Consider the following 16,683-nt stretch of genomic DNA (forward strand, 5'->3'; position numbering starts at 1 on the left):
ATTTCAATATGATCGTGGTAATAATTCAGTAATAATAAATCAGTAGTAATTATGCTTACTTTATGTAATTTGTTTTTCTTACATACACTATGATTTATCTAACTGATCAATTTTTCTATTTTACATTGACTATTAGAAAACGTAAAGCTAAATTTATGACCCACCTGTAGCAAGTTTCTAGAACTTTATGGTGAGCATTTTCATAATAACCATCAGGCCTGCCCTGATATTCTACCTATATTTTGCCACTGTTTTTCCTTCCTTTCTTATTTCCTTATAGTTTATTTCATCATCCTGTATTTTATATGTACTCATAAACCACTTAACCACTTAACCTTTTTTGAAACAAGGCCTAGTTTTAAGTAAGTTTAAAATCAATAAACTTGACACCATCGAGAAAGTGAACAGATATCCCACAAATTGGAGAAAATTTTTGTAAATCATGAATCTGCTATGGGACTTCAATCTAGAATATATAAAGAACTCTTACAACTCAATAATAAAAAGACAAATATCACAATTAAAAAATGGACAAAGGATCTGAATAGGCATTTCTCCAAATAAGATATGCAAATGGACAATAAACACATGAAAAGATGCTCAACATCTTTAGCCATCAGGGAAATGCAAATCAAAACCACAATGTAATACCACTTGACACCCACTAGGATGGCTATAACCAAAAAGACAATAACAAGTGTTGACAAGGCTGTGGAGAAATTGGAACCCTCATTTGCTATGGGTAAAAGGTAAATGATACAGCCACTTTGCAAAATAATGGCAGTCTTCAAAAAATTAAATATAGTTATTATATGACCCAGCAATTCCACTCCCTGGTAGATACCTAAAGAGAAATTAAAACATGTCTACACAAAAAACTCCTATATGAATATTTATAGCATTGCTATTTATAATAGCTAAAAAGTAGAACAACCCAAATGTTCACCAACTAATGAATGGATAAACAAGATGTGGTATATTCATATAATAGTATGAATATTATTCAGCCATAAAAAGGAATGAAGTATCAATAGATGCTACACATTGTTGAACCTTGAAAACATTTTGCTAAGTTAAAGAAGTCAGTCACAAAAGATCACATATTACATGATTCCACATATATGAGATGTCCAGAATATGTAAGTCCATAGAGACAGAGAGTATATTGGTGGTTTCCTAGGGCTGGGGAGGTTGAAAGGAAAGGGGAGTGATTGCTAATGGGTACTGGGTTTCATCATGGAGTGAGAAAAATGTTCTAAAATTGATTGTAGTGATGGTTGCACAATGATGTGACTATACTAAAAACCATTATACTGTACACTTTAAACATGTGAATTATGTCTCAATAAATTGTTATAAAAAGAAGTCCTAAAATATTTTAATCAATAAGTAAAATATATTTTATAAGCAGTAGTAAAAGTGGTCATGCAAATCAGATGTTTATACTGAGAGTACAGAAGAAGTATTTATGTGTCTTTATAACACATATTAACATTTATTTTCTTTTAACTCATATTGAAATAGGACTCCCAGTGGTAAGTGAAACAAGTCATTCTACCAATAATATATATTGGTAAATGTTATTATACATTGTCTATGAATATGACTAGAGCATTAACAGTCTCAATTTAATAAGTAAAATTCTTAGGAGGTTAAGATGGCCATATATACCTTTCAGAACTTTGTAATTTTTAATCTCTATAAATGAGCAGATAGTAACAACCTAGTTGACTAATTAGATGGGATATATTCAGTATTGAGTTCAAAGAGCAAGAGATCCTTTGGAAGACTAAAGAGAGTGAAAGTAGCTGCCCTCTTCCCCTCTTAGTGATATTCTTTGACATTTGTTTCAGCTCCCGTTATTTTCACTGGAAAATGAACCTGTGTGTAATTCTGTTGATCCTGGTTTTCATGGTGCCTTTTTACATTGGCTATTTTATTGTGAGCAACATCCGACTATGTGAGTATTTTACCCTCGTGTCAGCACATAAGATGAGTATTCTTAGGGATTGAGGGTGTAGAGAGTTTCATTTCTATATTACTTTCAGTAGCTACTGTTGTTTGAGGGCACCTCATACACAGCATCTTTAAAAGATTGGTACAAGGGGCTTCCCTCGTGGCACAGTGATTGAGAGTTCGCCTGCCGATGCAGGGGACACGGGTTCGTGCCCTGGTCTGGGAAGATCCCACATGCCGCAGAGCGGCTAGGCCCATGAGCCATGGCCGCTGAGCCTGCGCGTCTGGAGCCTGTGCTCCACGATGGGAGAGGCCACAACAGTGAGAGGCCCACGTACCACAAAAAAAAAAAAAAAAAAAAAGATTGGTACAAAATAAATACTGAATGAATGATTAGGTTATTTGTCCTGCCACAGCTTTATTTGTTTCTACTATAATATCTTTCCTTTCATTTTTCCAATGCAGGGTACTATTTGTACTTTCTGATTTGTACTGGGAATTGTTATTAGTACTTTATCAGAAAATGACCTTTTTCCCCCCTTTAACTGTCATTTTAAAAGACTTCTTGCATTCTTTTTCTTTAATTTATTTATTTATTTATTTTTGGCTGCATTGGGTCCTCATTGCTGCACGCAGGCTTTCTCTAGTTGCGGGGAGAGAGGGCTACTCTTTGTTGTGGTGCAGGGGCTTCTCAGTGCGGTGGCTTCCCTTGTTGCAGAGCACAGACTCTAGGGCGTGCGGGCTTCAGTAGCTGCAGCGCAAGGGCTCAGTAGTTGTGGCTCATGGGCTCTAGAGCACAGGCTCAGTAGTTGTGGCACACAGGCTTAGTTGCTTCACAGCATGTGGGATCTTCCTGGACCAGGGCTCAAGCCCGTGTCTCCTGCATTGGCAGGCAGATTCTTAACCACTGCGCCACCAGGGAAACCCAAGAATTCTTGCATTCTTAAAAAAAAAGAAATGTCTCCCCTAACTCAACCCACATCTTAATTTCAGCCAAATTTCTCTTATGATGGTAAGAGGTTTAGAAAACAATTTCTAAAACTTATATTGTTCCATCATTCATTTGCCAAGTGAGCAAGCCAACCAAATATTAATTAGAATGATCCCATAAACTTATGTAGAGAAAGCTCTTTATCATATATCTATTTCACCTTGTCTCCTCTTTCTTAGTGCATAAACAGCGACTGCTTTTTTCCTGTCTCTTATGGTTGACCTTTATGTATTTCTTCTGGAAACTAGGAGATCCATTTCCCATTCTCAGCCCAAAACATGGTGAGTGTATATGTGGTGGGGAGAGGGAAAGTGTTGTTTATAATTTTCTAATTTGAAAAAAATCAATTTTGAGTTATAAATATCAAATATATATACACATAGTAAATATATAGTAAATATATAAACACATAGTTGCCAATTGTGATTATTATCATCACGGAGCAAACAGGTTGCTATGATAGAGAATAATGCAGATAAGGATATCAAATTTAATGCAAGGCCTTAGCGTCAACCTTTCTGAGGAGGTGGTATTCAAACTGAGATTTAAAGGACAAGATCAAAGGTAGACCCAGCAGGAAGGCACAGGAAACATCATGTAAAGCCCTAAGGTAAAAAAAGACTGGTGTATTCAAGAGTGAGTAAGAGACAGAATGGAGACTAGTGGTATAGATTTTTTATTTGGGTGACTAGATAGCTGGTGATGTCATTTGCTGAGATAAGTAATACAGAAGAAGGAAGATAATTTTAGTTTCGAATATGTTGAATTTGATTTGCCTGTGTGCATCTAAGTGATATTCAGTAGGTAATTGGATACACAAGTCAGGAACTTAGGAAAAAGGTATGGATTTATCTGTCCTCTTGGAGATAATTTCAGGAATCTGAAAAGTTAGACGTCAGCTAAATGCCATTAGGTGAGACTGGGGAAACAGGCAAGATCACCCAAGGAAAATATATAGACAGAAATGAAAGAAGGAATTCTGGCCCATGCAGAGCAAAAAAAAAAAAAAACCAAGAAAAAGCAAGTAGAGAAGGAAATGGGAAAACCAAGGGAAATTGTGGTATGAAAGCCAAGAAAGGAAAATAATTTTAAATAGGAATGATTCAGTGTCATAAATGATTAAATAAAACAAGGATTGGAAAATGTTGTTGAATTTTGCAACCAGAAGAAAATTTGTGACCATATTATAATAATGGCTAAGAGTCCAAGCTCTAGAGCTAGACTGTTTGGGTTTTAATCCTGACTCTGCCCCTTGTTAGCTGTGTGGCCTTGACTAAGTTACTTGACCTCTCTGTGCCTCCATTTCCTCATCTGTAAAATGTGATATTCAATAATATCCACCTCATAGGGTTGTTATGAGGATTAAATTAATTGTAAGTAGAATACTTAAAACAGTACCTGTTATATAACAGGTGCTTGGTGAGTGTTACCTATTCTATTGTCATTACAATTATTAATGAAAATACTTTTCATTGGTGAAGAAGAATGGGTTAAAAGCTGAATTGCAGCCAATTGAAGAATAAATGGAGGTGAAAGAAGCTTGGCTATTAAGGGGTAGATAGAGAGGATTGGTAACTAGATGTAAACTCAAGGCCAAGGACAGACTTTTTCTTAGGAAAGAGACTTGAAACTGAAAGGAAATAACCAGCAAAGGAGGAAAGATTGAAGATACGAGAGATAAGAGGACAGGAAATGGAACAAGATTTTGGAGGAGGTGGAAGGGAAATTAGATCAAAAGCACAGGTAGAGAAGTCTTAGCTTCGGACACCATCTTGTTCTGAGGGGGGCAAGTTGGAAGGATGATTACAGATGTAAATATTTATAGTAGAATGAAGGTAGTTTATGTCTAATAACTTCTTTCTTATATAATAAGCACATTAGCTAAAAAGAACAGATTGGAAAAATGAGTTAAAGAGTATCTGCTGAGGGGTAGGGGGAGAAATGGCTGACCAAGGGCGAGAAAAGGATTCCTTAGTAGTGTGTGATTTCTGTTAAGACTGGAGACCATACACCTGTAATGGCATCAGTGTCAGTATGCATTCTAGCAGTTTGGGGCAGCTCAGTCATGGGCACAGGGAAGGCAGAGTGTTAGACTGATCCAGAGTTGGGAGTTTGCAGGATCAGTGCTTCAGGAGAAGAGTAGAGGACTGAAAGTCCTGGAGAGAGAAGTTAAAGCAAACAAGCTTGGAGTCCAAGCTCAGCAAAGAAGGAAATGGAAGCTTGGAGGAGGCAAAAGATTAGAGACCAGCAGTCATAATGACCTCTAAAATGGTGTAGTGGAAATACAGGCACAAGAGGACTCAAATATTGGAAGTTCAGCTTCAAAGCTAGTAGAATTCCTGAACGGCAGCTCTGGCATTAGGCCTTAGGAGTGGTTGGCTGAAGTGATTCTATCCTAGAAATAGGAAGTGAAAACAAACCTAAACTAGTTTTTTCCTGTGACACTAAACTTCCTGAGTTATTCTTAGCATTGCTTTCTCTCATGTATCCCCAATACATCAACAATAGCATTTATTTTAACTACCAAGTTGATTTTCAGCCTTCTCAAATAATAGGAAACAGTTGATAATTAGAATACAACTGAGTATCAAAAACTCACGTACTTACATTTGAATTACTCATTCTATAAATTCAGCCCATTTATTAGATGCATTATGTGTGTATTGATGGCAAAAATGAATAAGACAAAGGTAGGTAAAGAGCTTATGACATTAGGGGAAAATGTATAGATTGAAGTTAACTATAGTAAGAAGTAGTATCTGCTATTTATACTTTTCCAGCAGATTTGCTTTCCTAATTTTTTTGCCAAACCTTTTACTAAAAGTACTACCTTACTTTGTTAGAGTTCACACTACCTTGAATAAATAGACAATAAGTGTTACTTATAACTGTTGTTATTATTATTATTTTACTATTACCATTACCCAAGAATAGAATGATTCTGGAAGCATTTGAGATAAGAAGAAAATCAATAGACATATTTATTAGAGAAAAATCTACATATTAATAATTAAAATTTAGCTTATGTAAGTTAGCTAAGAGTAATGGTTGCTGTTTTCAGTGATGGTTCCTTCTGCTGTGCAGGTGAAAGCCGTTTTACCTGTATCACCTGGCATTAATGTGCTTTGATATTTTTAGGGATCTTGTCCATAGAACAACTCATCAGCCGGGTAGGTGTGATTGGGGTGACTCTCATGGCTCTTCTTTCTGGATTTGGTGCTGTCAACTGCCCATACACTTACCTGTCCTACTTCCTCAGGTAACAAGAGTTTTGTCTCTTCTTTTTTCCCATTACTTATTGAATACATATGTCATATCGTGCCACCATCATTAATACTTAAATATTAGATCTATGACACTGCCTTTTTACTCTTCTCTGTCCTCATGGGCATTGACCTAGGAATCTTTCAAATAAATCTTATCACTTATATTGCTTGCCCTTGTTATTTGTCCTACATTTATTTATTTTTAAAATGGCAATTTCAATCTGACCTTCTCCACCCCCTTTTCACCCCCACTTTTTAAAGACACATTTTTAGTGGACAGCAATGTGAGCTAGTCTCAACTTCAGCAAATCAGTTCCTCCCAAAAGTAGAACAGTAGATGACAATGCCAAGTTAAAACTGTGTATACACGTATATCCTAAATGTCACTGGATCAAAGTTAAGCAAGTCTATAAGAGAGCTAGTTACCTTCCACTTCCCTGAGGCCCCAGAAGAATTAGCTATTAAAAAATGACAACAAAAACATTTTTGCTTATTATAGTTATTTTAATATTCCTCAGAAAAAATACAGTTCCTTGAATTATAGGGTAACAATTGAGGTTTATGTGTTTCTCCAGCTGCCTTGTATTATGCCCAGGGATGGAACCCAAAACTTTGCTAACAGCTTGTGCTTATTATAGGAATGTGACTGACACAGATATTGTAGCCCTGGAACGGCGACTACTCCAAACCATGGATATGATCATAAGCAAAAAGAAAAGGTAAGATATCAGCACATTAATGCTGTTAGAATTTCTCAACAAGGAAATTTGACATGAATTGGTGCTAACAGGGAATTTCATCTCATTTCATTTTTAAGTTAGGGAACCATCAAAGACTTAGTGTCTAATCTTATGTGAAAGAAAATTTTCAAATTCAACCTTAGTTCCTAACTTTAGATAAATTCTCTTGAGATAAATTTTAGAATAACTTTTATATTTGAGGGTATTCTACACTGGATGTTTTAAAAGTCTATTGTGCTGCATTTTTACAAACTTTTTCATGCCTTATTTCAACTTCCCTTTCTCCAACTACTTTAAAAAATCCTTCAAGTCTTCCGGCTATTGTTGTTGTTTTTATTATTTAAAAACTACTTTTAAAGTGTATGTTTTTGAGGTGACATTTCTAGAAATCTGTATCACAGCGGGTAGAAGCATAGGCTCTAGATTCATACTATCTGAATCTGAATCTTTGGCCTACAACTCACAGTGTGACTTTGAGCTAGTTGCTTTATTTCTTTATGTCTTGGTTTCCTTATCTGTAAAATGGAAATAATAATAATGAGTTGACTAACATGTAGAGTTCTTAGAACAGTGAACTATACATAGCCAAGGAAAACTATCTAACTTATTAATAATCTCAGCAGGAGAATCATTTGGTTTTAATACTTTACCTTTATTTATTCATTCATATAGTCATTCACTTAATAATTATATAGAAAGCCTACTTTATGCGAGGCACTGTACTAAATGCTGAATACTACATAGAGATAGAATGATGAACGAGGTAATCAGTTCCTACCTTCATGAAGCTTATTGGTCTACTGTTTTTATTAGAGTTATTAGTACTCATATAAAAATGATGTCATAGAAGTTTTAAATTGCATGAGTTTTTCCATTTCATGTTTCTTCTTTCAACACTTTACTGTAGTAAGATACATAATCAAGTCAAAGAAGACTTAATATAAGAGATAACAATAGACATTAGAATGATAAAGAGGTCCAGATTCACCAACTAATTATTTATCTCCATTTGTATACATCTTTACTAAGGGAGTGGAAGTAGATACACATGTGTATACATTTGTTTACTTATATATGTTTTGTTCACATTCATGCTCTACAGTTTATTTTACATGAATGAATATGAATGTAGATGTTTAGAATATAACAACAAGAGCAACATTGTTCAATATTAAAAGATACTTGTATAGGAACATACTATTTTGATTCCCATGATCATTCTCCCTTGTACTATATTTATTTTATTTATATAGAGAGATGAATACAAAGTCATGACCCATGTCATTGTGGATGTGCACTTTTAAGCCATTTCATCACTAGTCATGCTGAGGAATTGGCTCTGATCTATACATGTACCCCTATAGACCTTGTTAAGTCAGGGTCTGGGATGGTTTGTGGTCCTGCCGTAGGTCTTACTAATTTGAGTGGCTCTCAGAAGAATCAGCCTCCCAACTTAACCTAATTATCACAGTTCTTTACCCAGTGGAGCTAACAGGGCAGATAGACAGCTAACATGACAACACTGCGACCTTTGAGGTTCATACAATGTCCTTGCTATTTACCAAAATATTGAAAAAATGTTTCCAGAAACACTCATAGCTGCAGAAGAGTAGTGACCAGAAAACATCTTTCAATTTAACAGCAGAGGGCCCTAGTGAGATGACATACACGAAAAATAGTATCTGTTATGTACAGAAAAGTTAATGGTTGAAAATGGGGGCAGGAAAGAGGCATACTGTCTTCTCACTTGGAACACTGAATAGAGGATAAGGTTTATAGTATTTGGAAAATATTCATCAAAAACCTAGTTCAGGTAGTATAAATATGCTGAGTTAGTGATCAAAGCCTTTCAGCTTTTTTCAGTTTGAGAGAATTAAGTGACCTGTTATTTTGTTTTATTTTTCTGTTGACTTAGATTTTAAAGCTTTTGTTTTGAGATCTATGATATAACTGAAGTACAGTCTTTTTTCACAAACAATATTAGTTTTGAAATTGTAGTTTTGTAGAAGATAAAAAATACAGTTATGCAACTACACACCATGGTATAAGGAAAAGAACTTGAACTAGACAATCACTTTACAAGAAACTTGTTAAGTCATCTTGAGCAAATACTAAACTATCTCAGTTTTCTCATTTGTAAAATGGTGGGGTTAACTAAAGGGTCTCTAGGATCCCTTTCAACCCACAAATTCTGAATTTATACTTTTTCACACAGCTTATGACATACAAAAACAAAAAACCTAGAGTACATAGAGTATGTAAAAGTTAATGCAAGCTATTACTATGAGGAAAAACCTTATCCCTACCCTTGAATTAGAAACAGGAAAAATTGTTAAAAACAAATATTCAAAGGCAATGGAAAATGAACAGAGACAGGTAGAAATTTGAAGAGTGTCAGGTAACTGCATGTTTGTGGTTTTCTTGCCTCGGAGTGCTCTTCAACCACTGCCCACTCAAGTATACAGATTGATAGAGTTCAAATCAGCAGAGTAACTGGAAAATTTAAAGGGAAAATTTTGAAAGCAAGAGAGATTCAGAAGGACTGAGATCTACAATCTACATATAAACTCTGCCCAAATCCCTGCCTCATCACTAAACTATGCATGTGTAGAGGAAATACCAGAGAGCTGAGAAGTAGGCGGAAACTAGAAAGGGGTCTACCCTTGAAAGACAGCATTGCCTCTTAATGAGATTTGCAAGTTTGTTGTGTCTTTGACTGAGTGCATTGTCTGAACAGTATGTAAGTTAGACATTGTTGGATGACAGAAAGTGACAGGTATGTAAGTTAGACAAGTTGGATGACAGAAAGTGAAATTCTTACTTGGCTTGAGGTGTCAGAAGGTACAACTCAGGACTGGCAAAGCAATTAGAAATTTAGGAGGAATCCCTAGAAACAAAGGGACCACAGAGAGGGTAAGCAAGGCCTAAAATCTGATTATAAAATCTGCCCAAATTCTTTGTTGACCACTAACCTGCTCAGGCTCAGAGGAAACCACCAGAGAGTCAGGCTAAAGAAAGAGCTGCTAAGAGTTGAAAAGCTGAGCAGAAACGTTAGTTACTGCACACAGTAAGTATGACAGTTTCACATTTCGAGTCCAGGTAAATTAACTGCTTACTAGAACAAAAAAAGAGCAGTCCTCAGAAAAATAAAACAGATTCCAAAGCCACTAAAACATAATATCTACAATGTCAAGTTTTCAATCAGAACTTACTAGACATACAAAGAAACAGAACTGTGCAACCCATATTCAAGATAAAAAGCAACTAATAGACACAACTCCAGGGGGGCCGAGATAACAGATTTAGCAAACAGACTTGAAAACAGCTATTATAAATACATTCAAAGAAATGAAGGAAGCATAATATTAATTAGTGAACAGAAAAGGAGTCTCAAAAGAGAAATAGAAACTATATTTTAAAAAAGAAACAAAAGAAAATTCAAACCTGAAAACTACAGTAACTGAAATGAAAAGTTTACTATGTAGACTTAGCAGAATTGAGATGGCAGAAGAAAGAATCAGTGAACTTGAAGGCAGATCAATAGAAATTATTCAGTCTGAAGAATAGAGAAATCAAAGATGGAAGAAAACTGAACAAAATCTCAGGATGAAGCAATATCAAGCAGTCTAAATACTTGTAGTTGGAGTCCTAGAAGAAGGAGAAAGGGGCCAAAAAAGTAGTTGAAAAAATAATGGCCAAAAGCCTTCCAAATTTGGTGGAAAACATTAATTTACAGATCTAAGAGGCTTAAGTAGGGGAACCACAAAACTACACCTAGGTTTATATAGTCAAATTGCTAAAAGATAAAGAAAAAATCTTGAAAGCATCAAGAGAAAAATGATAAATATAGGGGAACAACAAAAAAAGTAATGGTTGCTGAACAAGGTTGTAGAATACAAAGTAAACATACAAAAATTAATTGTATTTTTATATTACTAGAAATTAAAAATACAGTACAAATTACAGTCACTCAAAAAAAAAGAAATACTTAGGTATAAATCTAACACAACACGTACAGGACTTATATGCTGAAAACTATGAAGTGCCGATGAAAGAAATCAAAGGTCTAAATAGAGAAACATACCATGTTTAATAGATTGGAAGACTCAACGTAGTAAAGATGTTAATTCTTCCCACATTGATGTACACGTTTAATGTAAGGCATTTCAAAATCCCAGCAAGATTTTTTGTAGATACACACAAAATTATTCTAAAGTTTATATGGAGACACAAAAGTACTAGACACTTTTTCAAAATAGCTAAAACAATTTTGAAAAAGTAAAATGAACAGTATCAGTCTATCTGATTTCAAAACTTATTATACAGCTATAATCAAGGATTATATTGGCAGAGGTATAGACACATAGACCAATGGAGCAGAATAGAGGACTCAGACCAACAGAAAAATGCCCAACTAATTTGTTTACAAATTTGCAAAATCAATTCAGTGGAGGAAAGATAGCCTTTTCAACAAATGGTGCTTGAACAATTGGACATCCATAGATTTTTTTAAAATGAATCTCAGTGTAAGTCTCACACCTTATACAAAAATTAATTCAAAATGTAAAACTATAAAACTTGGTAGAAAATAGGAGAAATATTTGAAATCTAGGGCTACACAAGAGTTCTTAGACTTGGCACCAAAAGCACAATTTATAAAAGGAAAAATTGATAAATTGGACTTCATCAAAATGAAAAAATTTCACTCTGTGAAAAACCCTGCTAAGAGGATGAAAAGAAAAATTACAGACTGGGAGAGAGTATTTGCAAACCACATATCTGAGAAAGAACTAACTTTCACAAGTTAGAGAAAAAAAAAAAAACAGTCCAGTTAGAAGTTGGGCAAAAGACCTGCACAGACACTCACTGTACACGTTGTATAAATGGCAATTAAGCACATGAAAAGGCTTTTTAACATCATTAGCCGTTAGAGAAATGCAATTAAAACTATGAGCTATTACTACATACCTATTAGAATGACTAAAATAAAAATTAGTGACAACAACAAATGCTAGTAAGGATGCAGAGAAACTGGATCACTCATACATTGCTGGTTAGAATGTGGAATAGTATAGTAACTCTGGAACACAGTTTAGCAGTTTCTTAAAAAAACTAAACATGCAACTATTACACAACATAGCAGTTGCACTCCTGGGTACTTTTTCCAGAGGAATGAAGACTTATCTTCACACAAAAATTTGTGCCTTAATGTTTATAGCAGTTTTATTCATATTAGCCAGAAATGGAAATAATCCAGATATCCTTTAATGGATAAATAGTTAAAGTGTGGTTTATCCATACCACAGAATACTGCTGAGTGATAAGAAGTTATGAACTACTGATAGATGCAACAACCTGTATGAATCTCCAGAAAATTATGCTGAGTAAAAAAGCCAATTCACAAAGGGTGCATACGGTATGATTCTATTTATATAACATTTTTTTAATGACAAAATGGAAGTGGAAACAGATTCGTGGTTGCCAGGGGTTAAAGAAGACCTGGGGGTGGGAGGAGGGAAGTGGGCTATACAAGGGCAACATGAGGAATCCTTGTAGTAATGGAAATGTTCTGTATTTTGACTCTATAAGTGTCAGTATCCTGGTTGTGATATTGTACCCACAAGATTTCCATTGGGGAAAGGTGGGTAAAGGGTACATGGTATCTCTGTATTTTTTTTATAACCCCATGTGGATTTACAGTTATCTCAAAAGAAAATGTTTAATTAAAAAAGTAATTGCTGACTTCCAACCAGAAGCGATGGATACCAGAAAACGGTAGAATGGAGTATTTAAACCATAGTAGACATTTTTCAGCTTCTTTACGTGCAAACTGCTACCAAGTACATACTTCTTCTAGTGATTACCTCTTTGCCTGTTGTGGGGCCACAATGCAGTGTCTGTCATCTTTACATGTTCAAGAGGTTCCACTCCACAGCCAGTCATTATGTTTATTGTATTATAGACATTGAAACTAAGGACAACAGAAATGCGCTTCTGTGCGCCCTATCTCCCTCTGCCTTCCTTTAATTCAGCATGGTAGGTTGATGTAAATGAGTGGGATAGAACCTCTTCCCTTTTGCTCCAGCTTTCCCAACTATGAAAATAGGAAAACTAAGACTTATGAGTCTCGCCAAGTCAAAATCTCCCTAGGTCTGAGCCTCTTCTTGGCTGTTCTACATCTTCCAATAATGCTGAGTTACGGTGCACATGCGTAATTAAAGGAAAACGCAGAAGGAGCTAATACAACTTGGGAGCTATATTCCATTTACTCAGTATCGCGGTAAAGGTCATTTTAAGGAGGAAACAATTAAGTCAGTGTGGCTAACACACTTAATATTCTTTATTGTTAATATCATTTTAGCCAATGGCTTAAAGAATTTAGCCCACAAAAATACCATTTGGTATTTGGTACCATTGGTTCCATTTGTATTGGTCCTAACCATGAATACCAATGCTGCTTCTTTATCCTTACCACTTCTATCTCTTGTCATCCTTTTGAGGTTAACCTTGAGTTAAAGTTTTCTTTAGTTCTACAACTCTTTTTATTAGACTCATTCTGGTTTACTTTAAGCCTGTAGGCCTTGGCCTATTGTACTCTTCAAGAAGCCATTTATGCACAAATGCTCTATTTTTCCTCACAAGGACCCTATTCTATGTGGTGGGCTGGAACATGCCAGCAGCCACCACTGAGGCGGTAGGTCCTTCCACAGACTGACAGGACAAGAGGAAGGACAAGTTTTCCATTGATTTATTCGGTAGTAGGGGGAGACTGTCATTAAAGGGAGAATGGTGTTTTAGAAGAGGCCAGGTTTATGTGATTTTCCGAGGTTTTTGTTTGTTTGTTTGTTTTTCTTTTGTCTGCTTTTAAAAAGGAAAGAAAAAAACATTTATTGAGTTCCTGCCCTGTACCTGATCCTTTAGCTAGGCATGTTAGCTATTGTTTTATTTTGTTTTTAAATGATAATGGTAATAATTAAATATATTATTTCATTGATCTTCACAATCATCCAGAGATGAGGAAATGAAAACTCTAAGGTCTCACAGTTTCCAAGTTGTAGAGGCAGTCCTCAAATTTATTGCCTACTCCAATTCTGTGCTCCTTCACCTATTCCACATTCCTTCTGGGAGTGTATGCTTTTCCCTCAGTTGTAAGCGGTGGAAAAGTGGGACTCCAGAATTTGAATCCTTCCCTGAACAGCTCAGCAAATGAAAGGAGCAGTTATGAGACTGGAAAGCAGATGAGAATGGAGTACAAGGGTCCATGCTTCCTTGCTGAGGTTTTATATTTTATTTCAGGATGGCAATGACACGGAGGACTATGTTCCAGAAGGGGGAGGTGCATAACAAACCATCAGGATTCTGGGGAATGATAAAGAGTGTTACCACTTCAGCACCAGGAAGTGAAAGTATCCTTTATCCCTCTGCTTGATTCTTTTTCTCAACTCTGGACCAAGGGCAGAAGAAAAAATAGTATTTGGATATTCTCTTCTAAGATACCTGACTGCAACAGAGTTCAGCTGGCCAGGGCTGGGCTTAGGAAATACAATGTGTACAGTCATCTTCCCAACAGCCATAGAAGATCATAAAATAATAAAACCATTGTCTTTGAACTGAAGGGGTCCTAACATGTCAGTCTTTCCATTTTACAGATGAGAAAATAGACCCAGAGAAGTTGTCACACAGTGGCTTGTGGCAAAGATAAGACCAGAACTGTGGTCTCCTCAGTTCTTTCCACTACACTATTGTATTTCCCACCTCTGAAACACCACCACAAAACAATGCCTCCCCCAGATGGATGGTTTGTATATGAGATTGTAAGGGCCCATTTCTAAAGCAGTCAGTTTTAGAAACAAACAAATTTTAAGCAGCTCTGTATCTCCAGTGACTTTTTGGTTTAAAGAATCAAGGAGATTGGGATAATGGACTTGTCTTGGCCCAGCTGGTTGCAGTGTTAAACTGATTCCCAAATTGAGTAACCAGATGTCTTTGTGGCTACCAGGTTATTAAGCTGGAATTTGGGGTGGGGGACTAGAGGTAAAATAGCATATTCCTGCTTCATTCTCTGGCCTGAGGAAGAACAGATTCCCCTGTGCCTCAATTGGAGAAAAAGAATGTAACCTATTCTTGCTATAAATTATGATATATCTTTCTGGTGTGAAATGCAGGTAAGAATTGGAAAAAGAAAAAGAAAAAAAAGCAGGATGACCACAGGAGAGAGAAAAAAAAGATGACTTTAAATTCATTTCTCATCTCCTATTTCCAGCAGAGTGCTAAGGGATAAAATGATGAGCAGAGGATAGCCTCTCTCCTCAAGGAGCTTACTGCCTAATCATGGAAGAGCCAAACGTGTAACTCATTAAACCACATTATTCAGTGGCCCGGACCATGCCAACAGCAGCCAGTACTGAGGAAGGAGCTGAAGGGCATTTGCTGATTTGGGTAATAGTGGAAAACTCACAGAGAGGAGGGAGGATTTGGATTAAAGCCAATGCTTCTGTTTTAGAAAGGGCTGTCTTTACTATTTTTATTACTTAAAAATTCATAAAAGCCAAAGTTTAGGTTTAAGCTATCTTAGCAACACTAAGTCAAGTCAAAGAAGTATCGGGATTATTTAAGATCTCTGAGTCCTTTCCTAAATGGAGAGGATAATCACACGACCTCACTGAGTTCTTCGAAAGTGGCATAGCGTAATGGAAAGAGCAGGCCTTGGAGTAAGGCAGATCTGACTTTGCTTCCATGCCTATCAGCTGTGTGACTTTGAGCAAGTTATTTGACTCTCTGAGCTTTACTTTCCTTATCTGCAAAATGGATAATAACACCTATCTCATGGGATTGTTGTAAATAATAGAAGATAATATCGTAAAGAACTAAAGAAGGTAATGTCTATAAATCCCAGCCTGTATTAGAACTCAGTAAACATTAGTTCCCTTCCCTAACATTGTATTTATTCAGATATTTCAGGAGAAAACTTTGCTATATTATAGGTGTTTTTCTTACTATGTAACTTTGTATTTATTCAGATATTTCAGGAGAAAACTTTGCTATATTATAGGTGTTTTTCTTACTATGTAACCTTTTGAGATTCCAAAGATTACATTTGACTTAATCTAACTAGATAAAGCAAAAATAAACAGAACCATCTCTCTGAGCCACTTGAGCTAGTGAGAAACTGAGTGGTAGGTGTTTGGTGGTGACGCTCTTGATGGAAAAGCTTTTATACACCTGTGTCTGAGGTTGGAAAAATTGTTCTAAAGTAGTACTGCTGGCTATAAGCAGGAAATTGAAACTATGGGCAGTTCCTAGGACCCACTGTAGAAGAAACCAAAAGCATATGCTTTCTTTATTGCTGTTCCTTGAAACTTCTATGTGATTTAAACCTTGATGCCCATTTTGTGCCAGATCTTACTCTTATTCAACAGGAAGTGGATGCTTTGGAAGAACTAAGCAGACAGCTTTTTCTGGAAACGGCTGATCTATATGCTACCAAGGTACAGAGCAAGGAACCTGAAGTGTGGTTTTTACTAATATGATAGAAGAGAGAACAAGACTAAATAGCTTTTTAGCATCCTCTATGGCCAAGCCATGTAAGAGGCACCTCATAACTTCAATATCAGCCACGAAGCACTGATGGCTGCACTCTTTGTGACATTGCTCCTACCAGTAGCAAAACCCTTAATGGAACACTCTCAAAAATAGAAATTAGTGGGATAGTCAGAAGAGGCTTTTAGTC

The 16,683-nt window shown here is 36.0% G+C and overlaps 1 protein-coding gene across 1 annotated transcript in view; it reads left to right on the forward strand.

The window, feature by feature from the left end:
• Positions 1-16,683, forward strand: part of GPR89A (G protein-coupled receptor 89A) — a 42,989-nt gene that overhangs the window by 12,801 nt on the left and 13,505 nt on the right. Inside the window, exons 4-9 of the mRNA XM_067727514.1 lie at positions 1,854-1,960; positions 3,127-3,228; positions 6,086-6,206; positions 6,852-6,932; positions 14,250-14,359; positions 16,353-16,441. Of these exons, the coding sequence (XP_067583615.1) occupies positions 1,854-1,960; positions 3,127-3,228; positions 6,086-6,206; positions 6,852-6,932; positions 14,250-14,359; positions 16,353-16,441 (610 nt within the window). The remainder of the gene's footprint in view (positions 1-1,853; positions 1,961-3,126; positions 3,229-6,085; positions 6,207-6,851; positions 6,933-14,249; positions 14,360-16,352; positions 16,442-16,683) is intronic.

This window comes from Pseudorca crassidens, chromosome 2 (genome assembly GCF_039906515.1).
Source record: "Pseudorca crassidens isolate mPseCra1 chromosome 2, mPseCra1.hap1, whole genome shotgun sequence".
Lineage (NCBI taxonomy): Eukaryota > Metazoa > Chordata > Mammalia > Artiodactyla > Delphinidae > Pseudorca > Pseudorca crassidens.